Source organism: Chionomys nivalis, chromosome 23, assembly GCF_950005125.1.
Source record: "Chionomys nivalis chromosome 23, mChiNiv1.1, whole genome shotgun sequence".
Classification (NCBI taxonomy): Eukaryota; Metazoa; Chordata; class Mammalia; order Rodentia; family Cricetidae; genus Chionomys; species Chionomys nivalis.
In genome coordinates, this window is record NC_080108.1 from 28,058,964 (window position 1) to 28,075,696 (window position 16,733).

At 43.7% G+C, this 16,733-nt stretch overlaps 1 protein-coding gene across 2 annotated transcripts in view; it reads right to left on the reverse strand.

Moving 5' to 3' along the window:
* Positions 1-9,681: 9,681 nt before the first annotated feature.
* Positions 9,682-16,733, reverse strand: part of Trpm1 (transient receptor potential cation channel subfamily M member 1) — a 96,610-nt gene continuing 89,558 nt past the window's right edge. For both annotated transcript variants that reach the window (XM_057755933.1, XM_057755932.1), the window contains exon 27: positions 9,682-10,858. In XM_057755933.1, coding sequence (XP_057611916.1) covers positions 9,682-10,858 — 1,177 coding nt within the window. The remainder of the gene's footprint in view (positions 10,859-16,733) is intronic.

Below are 16,733 nucleotides of genomic sequence, written 5' to 3' on the forward strand. Positions count from 1 at the left end.
TCTAAGTCAGCCCCAACAGAGACCTGAGCACATTCACGTTTATTATTATGGTACAACAGCCAAGATATGGAACCAGCCTACATGGCCACCAGCAAGTGAATGGATAAAGAAAATGCTATATACATATGCAATGACTTTTCCAGTTGTAAAGAATAAAATTATGGTATTTGTAGGCAAACATAGAGAGCTGGAGATTATTATGTTAACCACAGTAAGTCAGACAAATATGGCAGTATTTCCTCTCACGTGTGTACAAATGGATGAGAGGAAAAGGAGCTAGGAGAGGGGAGAAAGAAACTGAGAAGGAGAGGGGAAGGAATAAGTACGGGTCCTAGAATATACAGGACATGCAGATATAAGAAGATCAGTGAGAAGAGGAAGGGGACTAGGATCAAACAGCCCAGAAGAATAAGAGCAGAGTATAATTATATATACATATACATGCATATATGTGTATATATATACACACGTGTGTGTGTATGTATGAAAACATCATAATGAAAACCATAACAGCCGTAATGTTGTATTTGTATGATGGCTAAAATAATCAATTAAAATCATTCTTGTTTGAAAGGGATAATTCACCAACATTAGAATATGGATTTGAAACCACAAACTGAAAGATGATGTTTTATTGAGAACACTAGTCTGGACTTATCAGCATTAGGACACATTCCTCTAGAACTAACTCTCAGACTCTCGAGAAGGAAAAATGACGAAACTATCTTTGTAGCTAGACAAACAAAGCAAATGAGTTTGGGGTGAAAGAAATTAGATTTTATCACAAGTTTTGATGGCTACATTCTATGCCCGAAGAAAATCAAGTAACATATTTAAAGTGTGAAAGAAAGAAAATGGGCGAGAATAATACATACAATGGAGGATTCTGCCTCGTGCATATATAAGGCCATCGGATCATGGGTGTGCTTCCAAAAATGGGACCAGCGGTCACTTTTAGGTAGGAAAGGGATGCATTGTGAAGGCAGTACATCCAAGGAAGCAATCAGTCAGTCCTGTTACACAGGGTGAGTCCTTCTGCAGTGCACCCAACCAGGGGACAAAGGCAGCCATCTCTACGTGAAGCATTCCGACAAAGAAACCAAAGGAATAATAGAGTTTGGATATTGCAACGCTTTTCTGTTCATTAAATAATTTGGAGGGAGGACATCATAGAGGATGGAGGGAAACCTGTGAGAGTCAGTTCTTCTCTTTCTCCACGGGAATCCCTGGGATCAAACTCAGGTGTCAGGTTTGAGGACAAGGGCCCTTATCCACTGAGCCATCTTGCCAGCCCATTATTTTTTTTAATATTTATTTATTATGTATACAATATTCTGTCTGTGTGTATGTGTGCAGGTCAGAAGAGGGCACCAGACCTCATTACAGATGGTTGTGAGCCACCATGTGGTTGCCGGGAATTGAACTCAGGACCTTTGGAAGAGCAGGCAATGCTCTTAACCACTGAGCCCTCTCTCCAGCCCCAATTTATTATAATGTTTGCTGTCCTATGACTAAAAGAAGTTTGGCATTGAACATCAACACCTGCTGAGGGGACAAAAAGACAAGAACAAAGGGGAGTCTCAAGACGAGTGGGGCAACAATACCTTGCTAGAGGCTTCAAACTATGCACCCTGCGGTGTTGGGAGCAGTGAGACCCCAGATCCGGAATTTCTTGTAATCCCCTGATCTGAGTGCCTACAGCTGCTCTGAGCACGAGACCTTCAGGGGTTCCTGAGGGCAGGAGAGTGGTTTCTGGTGGGTTTGGCTGGAGCGTGGCTATCTCTATATAATTTGCCCCTGAACACAATAAAGGGGGCATTCTTGGGGAATTCAAGGGTGACCCGTGTCGCTGTCTCTCTCTGTCTGTGTGTGTTTGTGTATTTTAACCTCCAGCCCCCTTGCCCGAAGCTCGCGAACTGGGTGCCCTTAGGGGAGTCTGAGGGGAGGTGGGAGAGAGGAACAGGTCCAGCACCGCTGCCAACAGCCTGAGAAGCCGGACGTGAACGCAAAGCCGGACATGAACGCAAAGCCTAGACTTTGACTATAGCACAGACAACAATTTAAGATGAGTCAGCGTGAAGCAGAAGCCAGTGAAGTTTATTCTAAGGGCGCGTTCACGCTTTAGATTTGAGAGAGATGGGCGAAGAGAGCTGCGTACCCAGTGGTGAGTACTCAACACAAGGCTGGGAGGTAGTATTTTAAGAGTCGCACTTAGGTATCTTCCTGACGCCCACATTCATGATTCCATGCTTTGTAAGGCATGCTGCTGAACGGATGTAACTTATAACAAGGCTTACAGATTAAGCAAGGCTAAAATTTAGATAATTTTAGAATTAATTTAAAATATGTGAACTGATTTGTTTAATTTTCTTATCTTAAAGACAAATGTTATTAACTCTAAGTTAATTTATAAGGTGGCCTAATGAGGTACATGTTTAGATTTAAGGAGAGAGGTGTGATAATATGGTAAGCCTTGAGGTCGCATACATTCTGGCCCTAAGTAAGCATGGTTCATTTGCTGCTTTTAGCATCCTTATTTGATGGTGTCTTTAGGAGAACACACATCTCTGCAGGCAGTTTTAGCTTTTAGTTCTTTTGAAGTTTCCTGACTTCAGTAAGAAGAAAAGACAAGCTGAATTCCAGGCCGAGGACTTCTTTTTCTTTTCCTGTCCCTTAATTTTTGTCTTGCTGCAAAACCCAAGTATAAGCAGCCCTGAGAGTCCTCCTGCCATTATGCAAAACACAAGAACATATGAAGCTGCTTCTAAGTATCCAAGAGGTAAAATTTAGACCAGAGGGGACTTGGCATGTCAAATGATCCCTGTTCTTAACAAATAAACCATAAGGAGAACTGAGGGACAGAGAGCCAACCAGGAGATTAATACAGATTTCAAAGACCTTCAAGCAAAAACAAAAAGATAACCACCATTCAAGAAGCATTCAGCTGGTAAAAACTATAATCAGTGACAAGTACAGCGACTTTAAAGCCTGTCTGCAAAAGTTCCAGCAAATTCCCGTATGTGGCCCCACCCCTCGAATCTGAGCTGGCGTTAGTGACTGACTCAACCGTAGCCAACAGAACGCACTGGAAGTCCGTCTGCATGACTTCTACCACAAAAATGCTGACATTTCCTCCCGGCTTGAACGGACACTCGGGTTCCGAATCCGGAGCTACCGTGGGAGAAACCTGATTACTGCGAGAGAGCCTGGGTTCCCCAAACGCCACGGATAGGCGCCCTGTTCTGAGATGTAGATCCCAGCAGAGTGGGCTCAGCTTTCAGACTTGTGACTAAGCATGTCTCCGCCCTAGCTCAGCCCTCCGTTGTTGAGTCACCTCCAGATGCTGAGTCTTCCCTGAAAGCCATGGAAAGAGTCCATAATATGCTATTGCTGGCTTAGGCTAAGAAGTAGTAGGGCAACTGTTGGCGTCTTTATCCAGTTCTACACTCAGGGCTTCCCACATTAGTAGTCTGGGATCGGAAGGAATCTTTACGTCACAGAAATCAGCGTGCTTTCAAATCAGGGTGTTGATTACCGACTGTGCCTATGAATTCCTGACCCTCGGAATCCACGAGGTGAACGAGTTAAGCCACACAGTTTGGTAGACATTGCTTACGGATAGCAGTGATTGGAACAGCAACGAAATGGTCTTTGGAAACAAGACTACTTACTGGCTGGTTTCTTTGGGGAGAAGAAGGTGTAGTAAGACTTCTGGAGTGAATGGCAAGTTCTCTTTTTAAAACTGCTTCATGGTTCTTACTTGATCATTATTGTTGTTGTTTGGATGAGGTGCCCAGGCTCATCTCAACCTGTGAGCGCAAATGATCAAGTACCTAGGACTACATTTATGCAACACCACAACTAAGCTGCAAATTCTCTACTCTTTTTTTTTTATTGAAAAAAAATTTTCCGCCTCCTCCCCGCCTCCCATTTCCCTCCCTATCCTCCCGCCCCTCTCCCCCTCCCCCCCACTCCTCTTCTCCTCCCTCTCCAGTCCCAGGAGCAGTCAGGGTTCCCTGCCCTGTGGAAAGTCCAAGGTCCTCCCCTCCATCCAGATCTAGGAAGGTGAACATCCAAACTGTCTAGGCTCCCACAAAGCCAGAACCTGAAGTAGGATCAAAACCCCGTGCCATTGTCCTTGGCCTCTCGTCAGCTCTCATTGTCCGCCATGTTCAGAGAGTCCGGTTTTATCCCATGCTTTTTCAGTCACAGTCCAGCTGACCTTGGTGAGCTCCCAATAGATGGGCCCCACTGTCTCAGTGGGTGGGTGCACCCCTTGTCTACTCTTAGTGGCAGTTGTAAAGATATTCATCGTATAACACTCAATTAAATCATATATTTTTATGTTATTTTTCTGTATCTTTTATAAATAAAGCATGTTTTAAACAAAAAATTTCTCTTTATTTCCAATGGATTCAGTAGCGTGCACTTGAATATGGAATTGCTGTTTGTTAACATTAACAACTTAAATGTAAAAATTGAAACCTACATTATGGAAGACTGTAGAGGGCACTAGGTCCTTGGGCTCACAGATAAGTGTTAAGTATTTTTCCTTGGTCGACAAACAGTTCTGCCGACCCAACAATCCCATCAGACCAAATTAGACCAAATTAGATGCCCAGGATTAATGGATGCCAATACTCCCAGGTGCCCGCCCCTCCCCACCCCCCTGGAAAACGTGGAGAAGGGAACAGAGAACCGGAAAGACCATGGAAAAATCAGGATACCATGTGATCCTTCTCTGGGGGGCAGTTTACTTAGCCTATGGGAGTGGTTTTGACCCGCCAGGCCACCCGGGAGTGTTGGCATCCATTAAACCTGGGCATCTTCTAATTTGGTCTAATTTGGTCTGATTGGAATTGTTGCATCCATGGAAAGGTTTGTTGGTCAAAGGAAAAATATTAGCAATAAGCACTAGAGAAACCAGGAATGTTAAAAAGTTGTCTCTTCAACAGAAGAGACATATTCCTGTTTTTCACCCGGAAAGCAGGGAATGGATGTAGTTGGTAATCTGGTGGCCTATGTTATCTGAAGGGCCAGGCCACATCTGAATTCTCCATGTTCTTCCTCCCTCAACCTTTATCTTGAACATTGTTTCTCAGCCAATAGAGCCCATCCTTAGGGAGATGTCACATGTACTATAGCTTGGTGATCTCCGTGATGATTGCAATCAGGCCAGATCCTCCCTTAGGCCCTTAGACTACAGAACCCATTCTTATTGTGAAGGTCGCATGCACTAAACAAAAGAATTTTTATTTAGTCACGCCTTAAGCTTTATTGTGCGCACAGGATTGAGGTAATTGTTACCAGCAAACTCTTTTTTTTTCAAAGTCGTACTGTACTTAAATGCCTAAAGTACCTGGTGTTAGACTCTAGAAGTTTGAACTAACACTGGCTACTGAGCTGTGTTGAACTGAATTTCCTTCTTGCCTCACATTGGTGGTTACCCTGCTGATTCTAATGTTTGCAGAGACCACCACAAAAGACCAAAACAAAACAACAACAACAAAAAACAAACAAACAGACAAAAAAAACTGTGTGGTGAATTGAAATATAATCAGAATGAAAATGGTCACATAGTGTCAAAGAAGAGATGTCATTGTGTGGCCTTTTGATCCTCTGAGTTCCTAATTCCCGTAGGACAGAGTTAAAAACAAGCTTAATATGTTAAGAACATAAGTAAAGTCATCTTGTATGACTTGGAACAATGTAAAGCTTGCAAGATAGGAATCAGCCATAAGGCAGCTCCTATGTGAGCCACACCTGCGGTAGACTGTTATAACCAATTCCAAAATGGTTCTGATATGTTAGCAAATCAACTCTAAGTTGTGGGCCCAGATAGCACGAAGGTAGTGCCCATTGGAACAATACAAAAAACTGGAACTTTGGAAACTACACCAGAATCCCACTGTCATAGTCTAGGGACAAGGCACCTCGAGCCTCAGCACTGATGCCCAGCGGCAAAGGGACTTTGAGACTGGCTACTGTGTGATTCTGCTTCTGGTGCCCATGACTGAGTTCACACATGCTCGCCTATCAAGGCTAGCCTCTGTCCAAATCTCTCTAGGCCCTTCTGGATCTTTCAACAGTGTGATCCTCCCTGCCTGCCACAGCTGAAGGACTTCCATGTGGGTGCTAGTAGAGCTTGCTCCCACATTTCCTCATTGGAGAGGATTCCCCAGCAGAAGTCTGCAGCATCTTCTGTACCATTGTTTCCTGCATCTCCTGAACCGCTGCTCCCTGCTCTATAAGATGTCCGTTTATAAGAGACTACCATAATAGCATGGCATTGGAAGGAATGCTTGTGTGAATTAACTGAGCATATTCTAAAGACACATCTCCTGTGGACATCCTAATTGCCGAGTGCCTCATAGCTTACCGGCTCTGCTTGCCACATTTAATATCTACCAAATGCCATATTATAACTTGAATGTGATGTCTCAGAATTTGGGGTGATATAAGTATAAAAGCCTAATTATATTTTGTGTTATATTTATATAGCACAGAAAGAGAATTTGTGGACTATGTATGGATTCACCAACACAGTTCAACATATGCAGTGTTTTATTTGGATGTACTAGATGGTGCTATATATTTGATTACATTGATTATTTGTCCCTAATAGTTGGTTCCCTATATGTAGACAATGTGATGACAATAGGAACAGTAACAATGCCATACCAAATAGCTGGGTCCAGGACTTAGATAAAACTCTCAGTACCTGAGTTGTGCTAAGTAGATAAGTACATAAATAGCTACACAGTACGATTTAAGTTACATAACAAAACTCTAAAGAATATCTGGGTTGCCCCACAGGCTCTCAGATTTCAAGCTATTCATTTCTATCTTTAAAACAAATATTTGCCAAAAAGCGTGGCATCTAAAGTTGCTTTTAGGTGACACTTAGTAAGTACTATTATTCTTAGAGAGACTTATAGGGATGGGACACGTGTCTCACACCTGAGCAAGGTAGGAGAACTATCAGCAAGTGGTGTGTGTGTGTGTGTGTGCGTGTGTGTGTGTAACAACCAAAATAAGGAAAAGGATGTAATTATATTAATCTCAAAAAGGGAATTTTTTGAAAGTTTTTGTTATCAAAAGGAAATGTTTAGGAATGAGAGAAAACGAAGCGGGTGAAGCAAAGTGACTAAGGCGGCACCATCTTGTTCTGACAGCATTTTATATGTTCACGTAGACAGTTCTCAGCACTCTACCCAGCTGCCCAATGGCCAGGTCTGCCTTGCAACACATTTGAGATTTCCATGACCTTGACCATGGTCCAGATGTGTTAACCAAAATAATTAAACTAAAATAACTAGAAAAGAAATAAGCAAAAAAAATTGTCAGGTTAATATTTAGAATAGTTCCTTTGCTCTGCCAGGATGGACAGGTCAAAGCGCTCCGACCCTTATCTAACTTTGATGTAATTGTGGTCTTTGCGGATTTCGCCTTTAAAACCTCTGTCCTCCTGAGCTTGGGCACCAAGAGGCTTTTCAGAGGCACAAGCCCACTCTTGATCTGGCCATCAGTAAAAAGGACTTAAATTTTTTGATTGACTTAATCATTGTGGTTGTCAATAGCTACCTCTTGGGGATTATTTTAGGGAACATGGATTCACATACACACACGTAGCAGGAATGATTGAATAGGTTCCATGTGACAATATGCAAACAAGTAATAGTTTTGTTTTCTGAATGAATGCTATGTATTAAATTTCAAAGACCCACTCACTTCAATAGGGGTGGTTCAGACCTTTCTGAAAAGTTCATCCCAGTTCAGGGATTCTATCTATTAAAATCTCAGTCTTGTTTTAGGAAAACAGGGTTCTGTCTCATTCCTGTTCATCACATTGGCTCACTTCATTGGCACTCCCGAGGTGAGCTTCTGGTGGAGAACCGACCACAGACTCCTCTTCGATGCTCTGTGCTTCTGCCTGTGTCTGCCTGTCTTTATGTGTCTCCCTCTATCTCTCCCTCCCCACTGGAACTCAGAGAAGAAAACTGACTCATTCGTCTCCCTTTCCCTCCTCTTTAAATCATCATCTCCTGTTTTCATCTGTTATGGCCCCTTACTACTGCCATTACTTCTTAGATCTTGGATCTTCTAGCCAATGGTTCTTTCTATGAAAGCCTTGGCTTCTGTGAGAGCCATCAGGGATTCTAGGCAGGAGACTGGCTCTCTATGTGTGCTGGAGACTTCTTTGAGTCCTTAGAAGAGCTACTGGGAACTAACTAACTTCCATTATAGCCAGGGAAGTCCTCTTTCGATTCTTTGTGTATTGTTGAGTGGTGACGTTCCTAGATGGTACCTCTGTCCCTCCCCAACTCCGGCACAAGGTCCTGGTGTTATGATAGGTGTTGGCTTGGTGAGAAATCATTGTACAAAATGGAGGTAGTTCTGTCACGCTTCAGTGGAATAAAGTGGAGGGTCTACTGAGGGAACTGTAGCTATCCCAGAGACTAGCTTTGCGTAGGCGTTACCTCCATGGGTACTGCAAGTGCTGGAAATGCCAGTGAACCTTCAATTGTGATAGCGTGTATGACATTTTCGGTTTTAAAACCCCAACCTTTTCTTTGTTCTCAGAGCATGCTACATTCCACCTGCTCAGGGGTATATGTGTCCCGGATAATAATCCAAACCTTTAGTCCCAAACGAAAGTGGCTTTTTTTGATAACTAGCCCTTTGTTTTGTATGAACAACACATTGGAGCACAGCACTCTGTGTTCTTGGCCTTGAGTGTTTCTGGTTGTTGAGCCAGTAGCCCTTAGGTTTTATCTACAGCTTTGCACAGCCATTCCTAGAGAAAGATGCAGTGATTTGGGTTTTGCTACTGAGGATCACAGAGAAAAGAAAATGCAACTTGGTAACCTTGTAGTCACAAAATTCAGTCATCCTATATTATTAGAACGTGACATTAACAGAGTTCTGTAATTTCCCCCTTTGTATAATTTTAAAACATAAAACCAGCAAAACTCCTCATAAAAACACATGAAGTGTGTGGTTGCTTCTCATTTTACTAATTTTTATTCTTCTCTTCCTTTTTCCCACACTATTTTTCTATTATTTCTTTAATTTTCTTGTGTCACTTTCTCATTAAGTGTCTCAGTAGTGACTTCAGTATCTTAAGGCCTCCTCAGGCTACAGGTGGCTCTCAGAAGGAAGAGCTCCTGCAGTCTTGACAGTGACTAACTAGCTTCACTGGCCTAGTATCTTGTATGTAACAGTCTTGGGTAGCCCACGCTGACCTTGAACTTGCTGTGTAACCAAGGATGACTGTGACTTTCTGATCCTCCTGCCCCCACCTCCCTGGGGGCTGGGATCACAACTGTGCAGGTGTTACACCAGTACACGCAGTTCATGTGGTGCGGGAGCTGGGATGTCGGGATTTGGGTGAACTGGGTAAGCAAGTCCCCTACCTACTGGGCTACAGCCCCAACCTGGCAGTATCACTTTTCGTTCTGTTCTACTCCAACTGAAAACAACATTGTTTACAAAACCTTGCTTAACAAGACGCGGCTGTAAGCTCATTACAACTTAAGTTTAAATTTTCATCGTTTTAAAATGAAAGCATTGCCAGGCATTGATAATGCTTTGGATGACCAAGACGGACGGCATCCGTTCATGGTTCTGGTTGTGAGTGTGTTGGTTTTGTTGTGGTTTTAATCAAAGAAGCAAAACAGATTAGCATTCAGTTTCTGTGTTTCTTTTCTCTTGCTTGGCATTTTGTCCCTTCGGAGCAACGGACGCGACTGCTAAATGGCTCGCGCTGCTAGCATGTCCTGCCCTGTCTAATTTGCTAGGAGTGGGTTCAGCACTCCTAGGATGACCATGCAAACTTCTTGACCGCAGGCAGGGGAATCCTAAAGTCTGGTGAGGCTTCACAGACAGTAAGTTTTCCTTCTCAGTCCTGTCAACAGCAACAGTGAGGGCGGAACGGGAGATCTGAGGAGCCAGGAGAGAATCGTTGCGCTCATCTTCAAACTCATCTTGCACCGCTGCTTCCGACACGATGTATGGGATGTCTGTGCTGCGCGAGCGTGTGATCTTTTGAACTTGGCATTTCCATTCTGCCGAGTGGAAGTTCCATGCTTGGTCCATGATTGAACTGTACTCGGCACCCCAGTTGCTAAGTCCCCGGACCAGCTTTCTGCCCTCAGAATAGACAAAGCTTCTGGACTTCATTGTTTTGTAGGCGTTGGGGTCTCCTGGGTAGTAGCGCGCGAGTTTGCTCTCCCGCAGTTGGTGGGAAACGGTGCTTTCGACGGTAAGCTGAGTGCCTGCAACACCCACTGCATTCAGATCCGGTGTAGCTTCCGCGCTCTTGAGGTCTGTCCGCTGGTCGAGCTCGCCCACGGAGATGCCAGGATCCGGTCCTGGTCTGGGCTCTGCGCTCGTGGGACCATCCTGGGCAAGCTTGCTGCGTCCTGGCGTGGCGGGTGGGCTGGGACCCGGAGTGTGGTGCTGGCTGCTGGTCTGGTCCAGGTGCAACTTTGCATCCTCTTCCTTCACCCGGAAGGAGCAGGTTTTCTTCCGGAAGGCTGTCCCTGGCGAGGAGAGGGCAGGCTCCTCAAACAGAAGCTCCTCGCCATTGAAATGGTAGCGGTACATGCTGTAACCATCGGTGCTGTTGATGCTGCCCTGCCGCAGCAGGTAGGTGGCCTCGCATTCTGAGGACGCTCGCGACCTAGCCTGGATCAGGTCAGACCTGTCAATGCCCGCCAGATTCTCCAGAGCGCTCACCATCCTACCAGACAGCTCCTCCAGCTGAGAGAGACGAAGGTCAACGGTCTGCAGAGACGTTTTCATGAAGTTTTCTCTTTCATTGATTTCCTCCAACCTCATTGACATATTTTCAACTCTGGTAAATACAAAGGCATACGTTTATTAAATTGAGATTAATTAAATATTGAAAACAATAGAGATACTGTTGTCGCTGTTTGAACCTCCGGGCTTTGATCACCAGCCTTGCTTGAGCATGTTGCTTGCCCCTAATACAAGCTCTCACTCAAATTGTGAGAAGCGTTAGGAAATATCAGTCAGCATATAGTGTTTGCCATATGCCAAATATTCTGTTAGAGGAGTGTGTGCGCACTAATAAGTCTACTTGGTGCTGGTCTAGGTATATTCAGGCCCCAGCACTGCCCTACGAGGTAAGCACTGTTACTGTCATCCCCATTTTACAGAAAGGAAGTTGATCCACCGAAAAAAAAATGTAACTCTTCAGGGTTCAGAGCTAATAAACGTTGCGCACACAACGTTTGCTTCTGCCGTTGCCTCGCAGCTGGTTCCTCACACTGCCATAGGAATGAAGAAAGATGCAGCTGGCCAGCGACATTGGATTAAGGACACGGACACTTTCAAGAACCCAGAGCCTTCCTGAGTTGGGAGCGCCTGTGAGGGCATTTTCAGAGAGGGTTCATTGAGGGGGAAGACTTGCCGTGGGCAGCACCATCCCATGGGGCTCCCACTAAATGAAAAGCAAAGGGGAAAGACACTACAGCAGTGCACCAACGAGCCACGCAGGCTTCCGCCTTTCTCTGCTTCTTGACCAATCAGATGTGAGCGGGTTCCCACCCCTACAGCACAAGCCAGCTGCCATGCCTCCCTGCCACGATGGACTGTACCCCAAACTGTGAACAGAAATAAAGCACTCCTCTCTTAAGTCGCTTCTACAAATACAGTACAACCTCTGTAGCTGCCAGAAACTGCTTCCAGGACCCTCATGGGTATCAGAGTCCATCAGAGGCTCAAGTCCCTTATAAAATGGCACACTAACTGAAGTCAGCTCGGGATGGTCTGTAACGCCTAATGTGATGTAAATGCTCTGTAAAGATTAGTTCCATTGTATTATTTAGGCAACAATGACAAAATAAAAGTCGGCACATGTTCAGTATAGAGGGAATTTTAAAGATTGTACTTTTAAAGCTTACTATATTTATTTAGTGTTTTTATTTGTGGCGTGTGTGTGTGCACGCGTGCGCGCACGCTTCCGTGCCTGTGCCATAAAGCAGGGAAAGGTGAATGTTCCACAGCGCATGTGTGGAGACCAAAGGACAACTTGTAGAACTGGTTTTCTGCTTCCACCATGTGGGTCTCAGAGCTCAAACTCAGATGGCCTGGGGACAAGTTCTTTTACCATTGAGCTAGCTTGCCTGCCAATATTGTTTCAGTCTGAGGACGGATACACAGATGCAGAATCCACAGATCCGGAAGGCCAAATGTACTGGTAGTTACCATTGATCTTAGCTATGACTGTCAATGATAAGTGGGTCATAACAAAATAAATAAATAATTTTATTGGAAGTTCAAGGGACTTAAAAATAAATTGTAATAATTAGATGCAGATTACCATATAATTTATTTGAAGGACAATGGCACATTAAATTGTCTGCATGTTAGATTAGTATTTATATTTAACAATATTCTCTTGGTGAGAATCCACAGGAAAAGATAACAGCAAATGATAAATTTCTGGTGTTAGATAATTTAAAAAAAAAATCTCCTAAATCACCAAGCAACAGCTCATGAAACTGTAATGTTGCTTAAATTGAAACCTGCTAGAATAAACCTCATCTTACATTTCATATGTGCAGTGTGGATAGGTTCGTGACATACAACTGTAGGAGGCAGTGAGGAATGCCCAGCATTTTGGACTACCTTCTAAAAATTGAATTTGTTCCAGGGATGAGTTGGAAGTTCTGGCTGAACAAGTCACTGCTGGACCCTTAGCTACAACATTAAATTTCCTGGTGCTTCTCCTCCTCTTCTTTTAATATACATTTATATTTCTTTTTGTCCCACTTGCCTTTTTTTTTACTACAGATTTGCTTAAGAGTGATTATTAATAACCCCATGCCAGAGTCAATATTAATCCTGAATCTCTTCTGCCAAGCAAATTAGTTCATTGATTCTTGGGACAAGGGCAGAAAGCAGGCACATTCTTCATTGCCAAGATATCACAACAATGGTCTCTAGCCCAGTGGCTGATGCTGTTCTTTGAAACCTCTTAAACTAGGCCTCCACGGTTTCCAAGCTCTCAACACTTCTGTCTTCCGCTTTCCTACAAGGAAGGCCCACTATGCTCTGCTTTTGTAGTCCAAAGCCCCAAAGTCTTCTACGTGCCTCAAAAACCACAGGTCACAGCAATAGTCCACTCTCTGTTCCAGCCTCTGGCTTAATTACTTTTCTATTGCTGTGATTTTTATCACCATGACCAAAGCAATTTATGAAGTAGAGTGTTCAATGTGGCTTATGGTTTCAGAGGGTCAGAGTCCAGGATGGTAGACTGAAGGAATGAGCTTACATTTTGGTACACAGCCACAAAGCAGAAAGGGAGCACACACACACACACACACACACACACACACACACACACACACAAGGAATCTCAGGAACTTTTTTGAATCTCACAATCCACACCCAGTGATAACACCTGCTTCAACAAGGACACATCTCTTAATCCTTCCTAAATAATTCGACCAACTGGGACCAATCATTCAAATAAATGAGCCAGTTTCATTCCAAGCACCACAATGAACTATCTTCTTTTCTAGTCATGCTTTGTGACTTCTTACTAATCTTGGCATCTGCACAGAGTGATTCCACATATTAATGATGGACTACTTAGGATTTACTTTGTTTGTTTGTTTGTTTGAGAGAGTATTCTGTGTCCTTGGCTGTTCTGGAACTCACTCTGTAGGCCAGGCTAGACTAGAATTCACAGAGATATGCCTGCCTCTGCCTTCCAAGTGCTGAGATTAAAGGTATGTGCCACCACTGCCTGGCATACTTGACGTCTTTCAATGTGCTTAGCTGCTAACATGAAAAACCTCTATTCTTTGATAGGGACTCAGTGAAATTTGATTAATTAGTAAACCCAGAGATAACCATGTTATTTACACACAAGAATAGTTATATTTCTTCCCTTTCAAGAAGAATCATGCAAGCCATTTATTTTTATGGTTCTATTGAAGGGGCCATGACTCTCAACCCTGTGTGACAGATCTGGCTGTCCTGGAACCCGCTTTGTAGACCAGGCTGGCCTCGAACTCACAAAGACCCACCTGCCTCTGACTCCTGAGTGCTAAATACAGGGTTTTTCGACTGGCAGGGCAACAGAAAATTCCTGAGGGCTAGCCTTCACCCTCTATTATATGAAAGTAAATTTACACAAATAAAGTCTATAAACTTTCTGGGCCTACATCAGGCCCTTGTCTTTGAGCAGAATTTTTAACTCCACTTAATTCCCAACATTAGTTCTTTCACCCTTCCTCTTTCTAAAGACATTGAGGAGGCCAGAAACAAATTTGTTTAATCGATTTAGATTTTAATTAGTAATCCCAGTGTCTCATATCCCTTCATATTTCTCTGTCCAACTCAGAGGTTAGTATAGATTGACTTTGGGTTTTTCTGTTAAGAGCATGCACCCTAAATGCCACCATCATCCCCAAAGTTTCAGTTTCTCTCTCTCTCTCTCTCTCTCTCTCTCTCTCTCTCTCTCTCTCTCTCTCTCTCTCTCTCTCTCTCTCTCTGTCTCTCTCTCTCTCTCAGGAAAAAAACCCAAGGCTGTTTCTGATTAATTCCATACCAACTTTGGGAATCCTCTTAGAGCTGGGAATGGAGTTATTCCACTAATTCCCTTTACTATGCATCTGTCACCAAGAGTCCCTTGTAGAACAACAGTAGTGTTGAGTGACTGTAACACAGTCGTGTTGGAAGACTTACTGAAACTGTATATGTGAAAGTTTCCCCATGAACAGTAGGTGCTATGTGAGTGTCAAAGAATGTGACTGTGTGGAATTGGGTGTCATTGCTAGCCTCCTCTACATCTCCACAGGCCTCTATACTGCTTACTAAATGGGTATTTTGGTTTTAGTGTAATATCCATAAAACTTAAGCTCGAATAAAGTTTTTTTTTTTTTGTTAAAGAAATTGAAGCTAGCGCTTCCATATCACTTTAAAACAATGATATATCTAACAACGTGGAACTTCTGGACAGTATGTGGAACTTTTGTAGTAATTCCTGTGGGATGGCCCGTGAAAGGTGCAGTTCTGTTCATGTAAGTCTCGCCTTCATCTCCTCATGGTGAGACCCTGTGTGTCGCTTTTGAAGGAAAGGACCTAGACATGTGGGACTCTACTCCGAGCCAGTTATTCAAACGTATTTTTTGCACAACCACCTTTTCAGATGGAACAGTCCCTTTTTACCTGCACGGTACCTCATAAATCACACAGAACATTCTCATAATAACAGAGTTAAGTATTCACATCAAAACATGATGTTAGTGGAGTCAGGTCCAGTTCATTCTTGTATAAACCCAGGTTTCAAGATCCCGTGGTATTCTATACTTGAGTTCTAAGACTATTCCTACTCTATAATTTTATTCCAGATCCATAGATCATAAAGTTGTCTAATCCACTCTAAATTTTACATTAGGCATTTTAATTTCCAGTTACTTCCTTACATAGACTGTCTTTAAGGTTAGTAATTATAGGGAGAACACCCACGGTAGTGCCTTGCCCTGACTTGCAGAGATTTCATACGTGAAAGATTGAACAAGGACTAATAATGATGGAATAAAACTCAAGCCTTAAGTGTCCCGTCTTTCTCACTCTTTGTAGTCAACAGTACACAGAGAAGTTACTATAAGAATATTAAGCTTTCTGGGATTCTAGTTCTTTGTCCCTCATTTATACACCACCATTGCTGTTCCTCGGTTTCTAGAATTATAAGCATCAAAATCACTAGCTTTTTCTGGCACTTTCTGCTTGGGCCAGAGCCTGCAGTCAGCTGCTAAGTAAAGCCCGTTGGCATCCTGGATTCTCTCTTCCACAGTCCTAGATTCTCACCCTTTGTCTAGCATCGCTAGGGCCATAGAACCTGGCAAAGAGAAATAGTTCCTGGAGACACCTAAATGTGTCTATGCTGCCATTGGTGACACTAGCACTGTCCCAGCTGGTTGGTTGTGGGTAGTAGTAGAGTCTCTTCAATCTCCAAGCCCCATGCATCCTTATGTTGGGGCTATTGGGTGAGTGCTGGGCTAGCCTTATGTCAACTTGACATAAGCTAGAGTCATCTGAAAGGAGGGAGCTCGGTTGAGAAAATGCCTTCATAAGATTCAGTTGCAGGGAATTTTCTTAATTAGTTTGATTCATTAGACTGATTATGGGTGGTGCCACCCCAGGGCTGGTGGTCCTGGGTTCTGTTAGAAAGCAGGCTGACCAAGCCATGGGGAGCAAGCCAATCTGCAGCACCCCTCCATGGCCTCTGCATCAGCTCTTGCCTCCGGTTCCTGCCCTGTTTGAGTTCCATTCCTGATTTCCTTCTATGATGAACAGCAGTGTGGAGTGTGAGCCAAATAATCCCTTTCCTCTTCAACTTGATTTTTTGTCAGGCGTTTTGTCCCAGCAACAGAAATCCAAACTAAGAAGGATGTCTCTGATGAAAGCCCTGGGAGTCACACTGGCATGTCCCAGTACAATGCCACGCTGTCTCATGGCTGCATCTTTACTACTCTGCCACACAACCCCATGGTTATCACCCTTCCGTGTATATTTTCCCTAGAAGTAAGCATGTGCAACTAGAATCACCCCTACTGGGTTCAGGACCACTGTAGCACTCACGTGGGTGGTCCTGAGTGCTGGTTTTCCCCTTCTATGTTCTCAGTCTTTACATTAGTGTCTCCAGCCACTCTCATGGTCTTTATTTCTCTGGAGGAGGAATGATTTTCAGG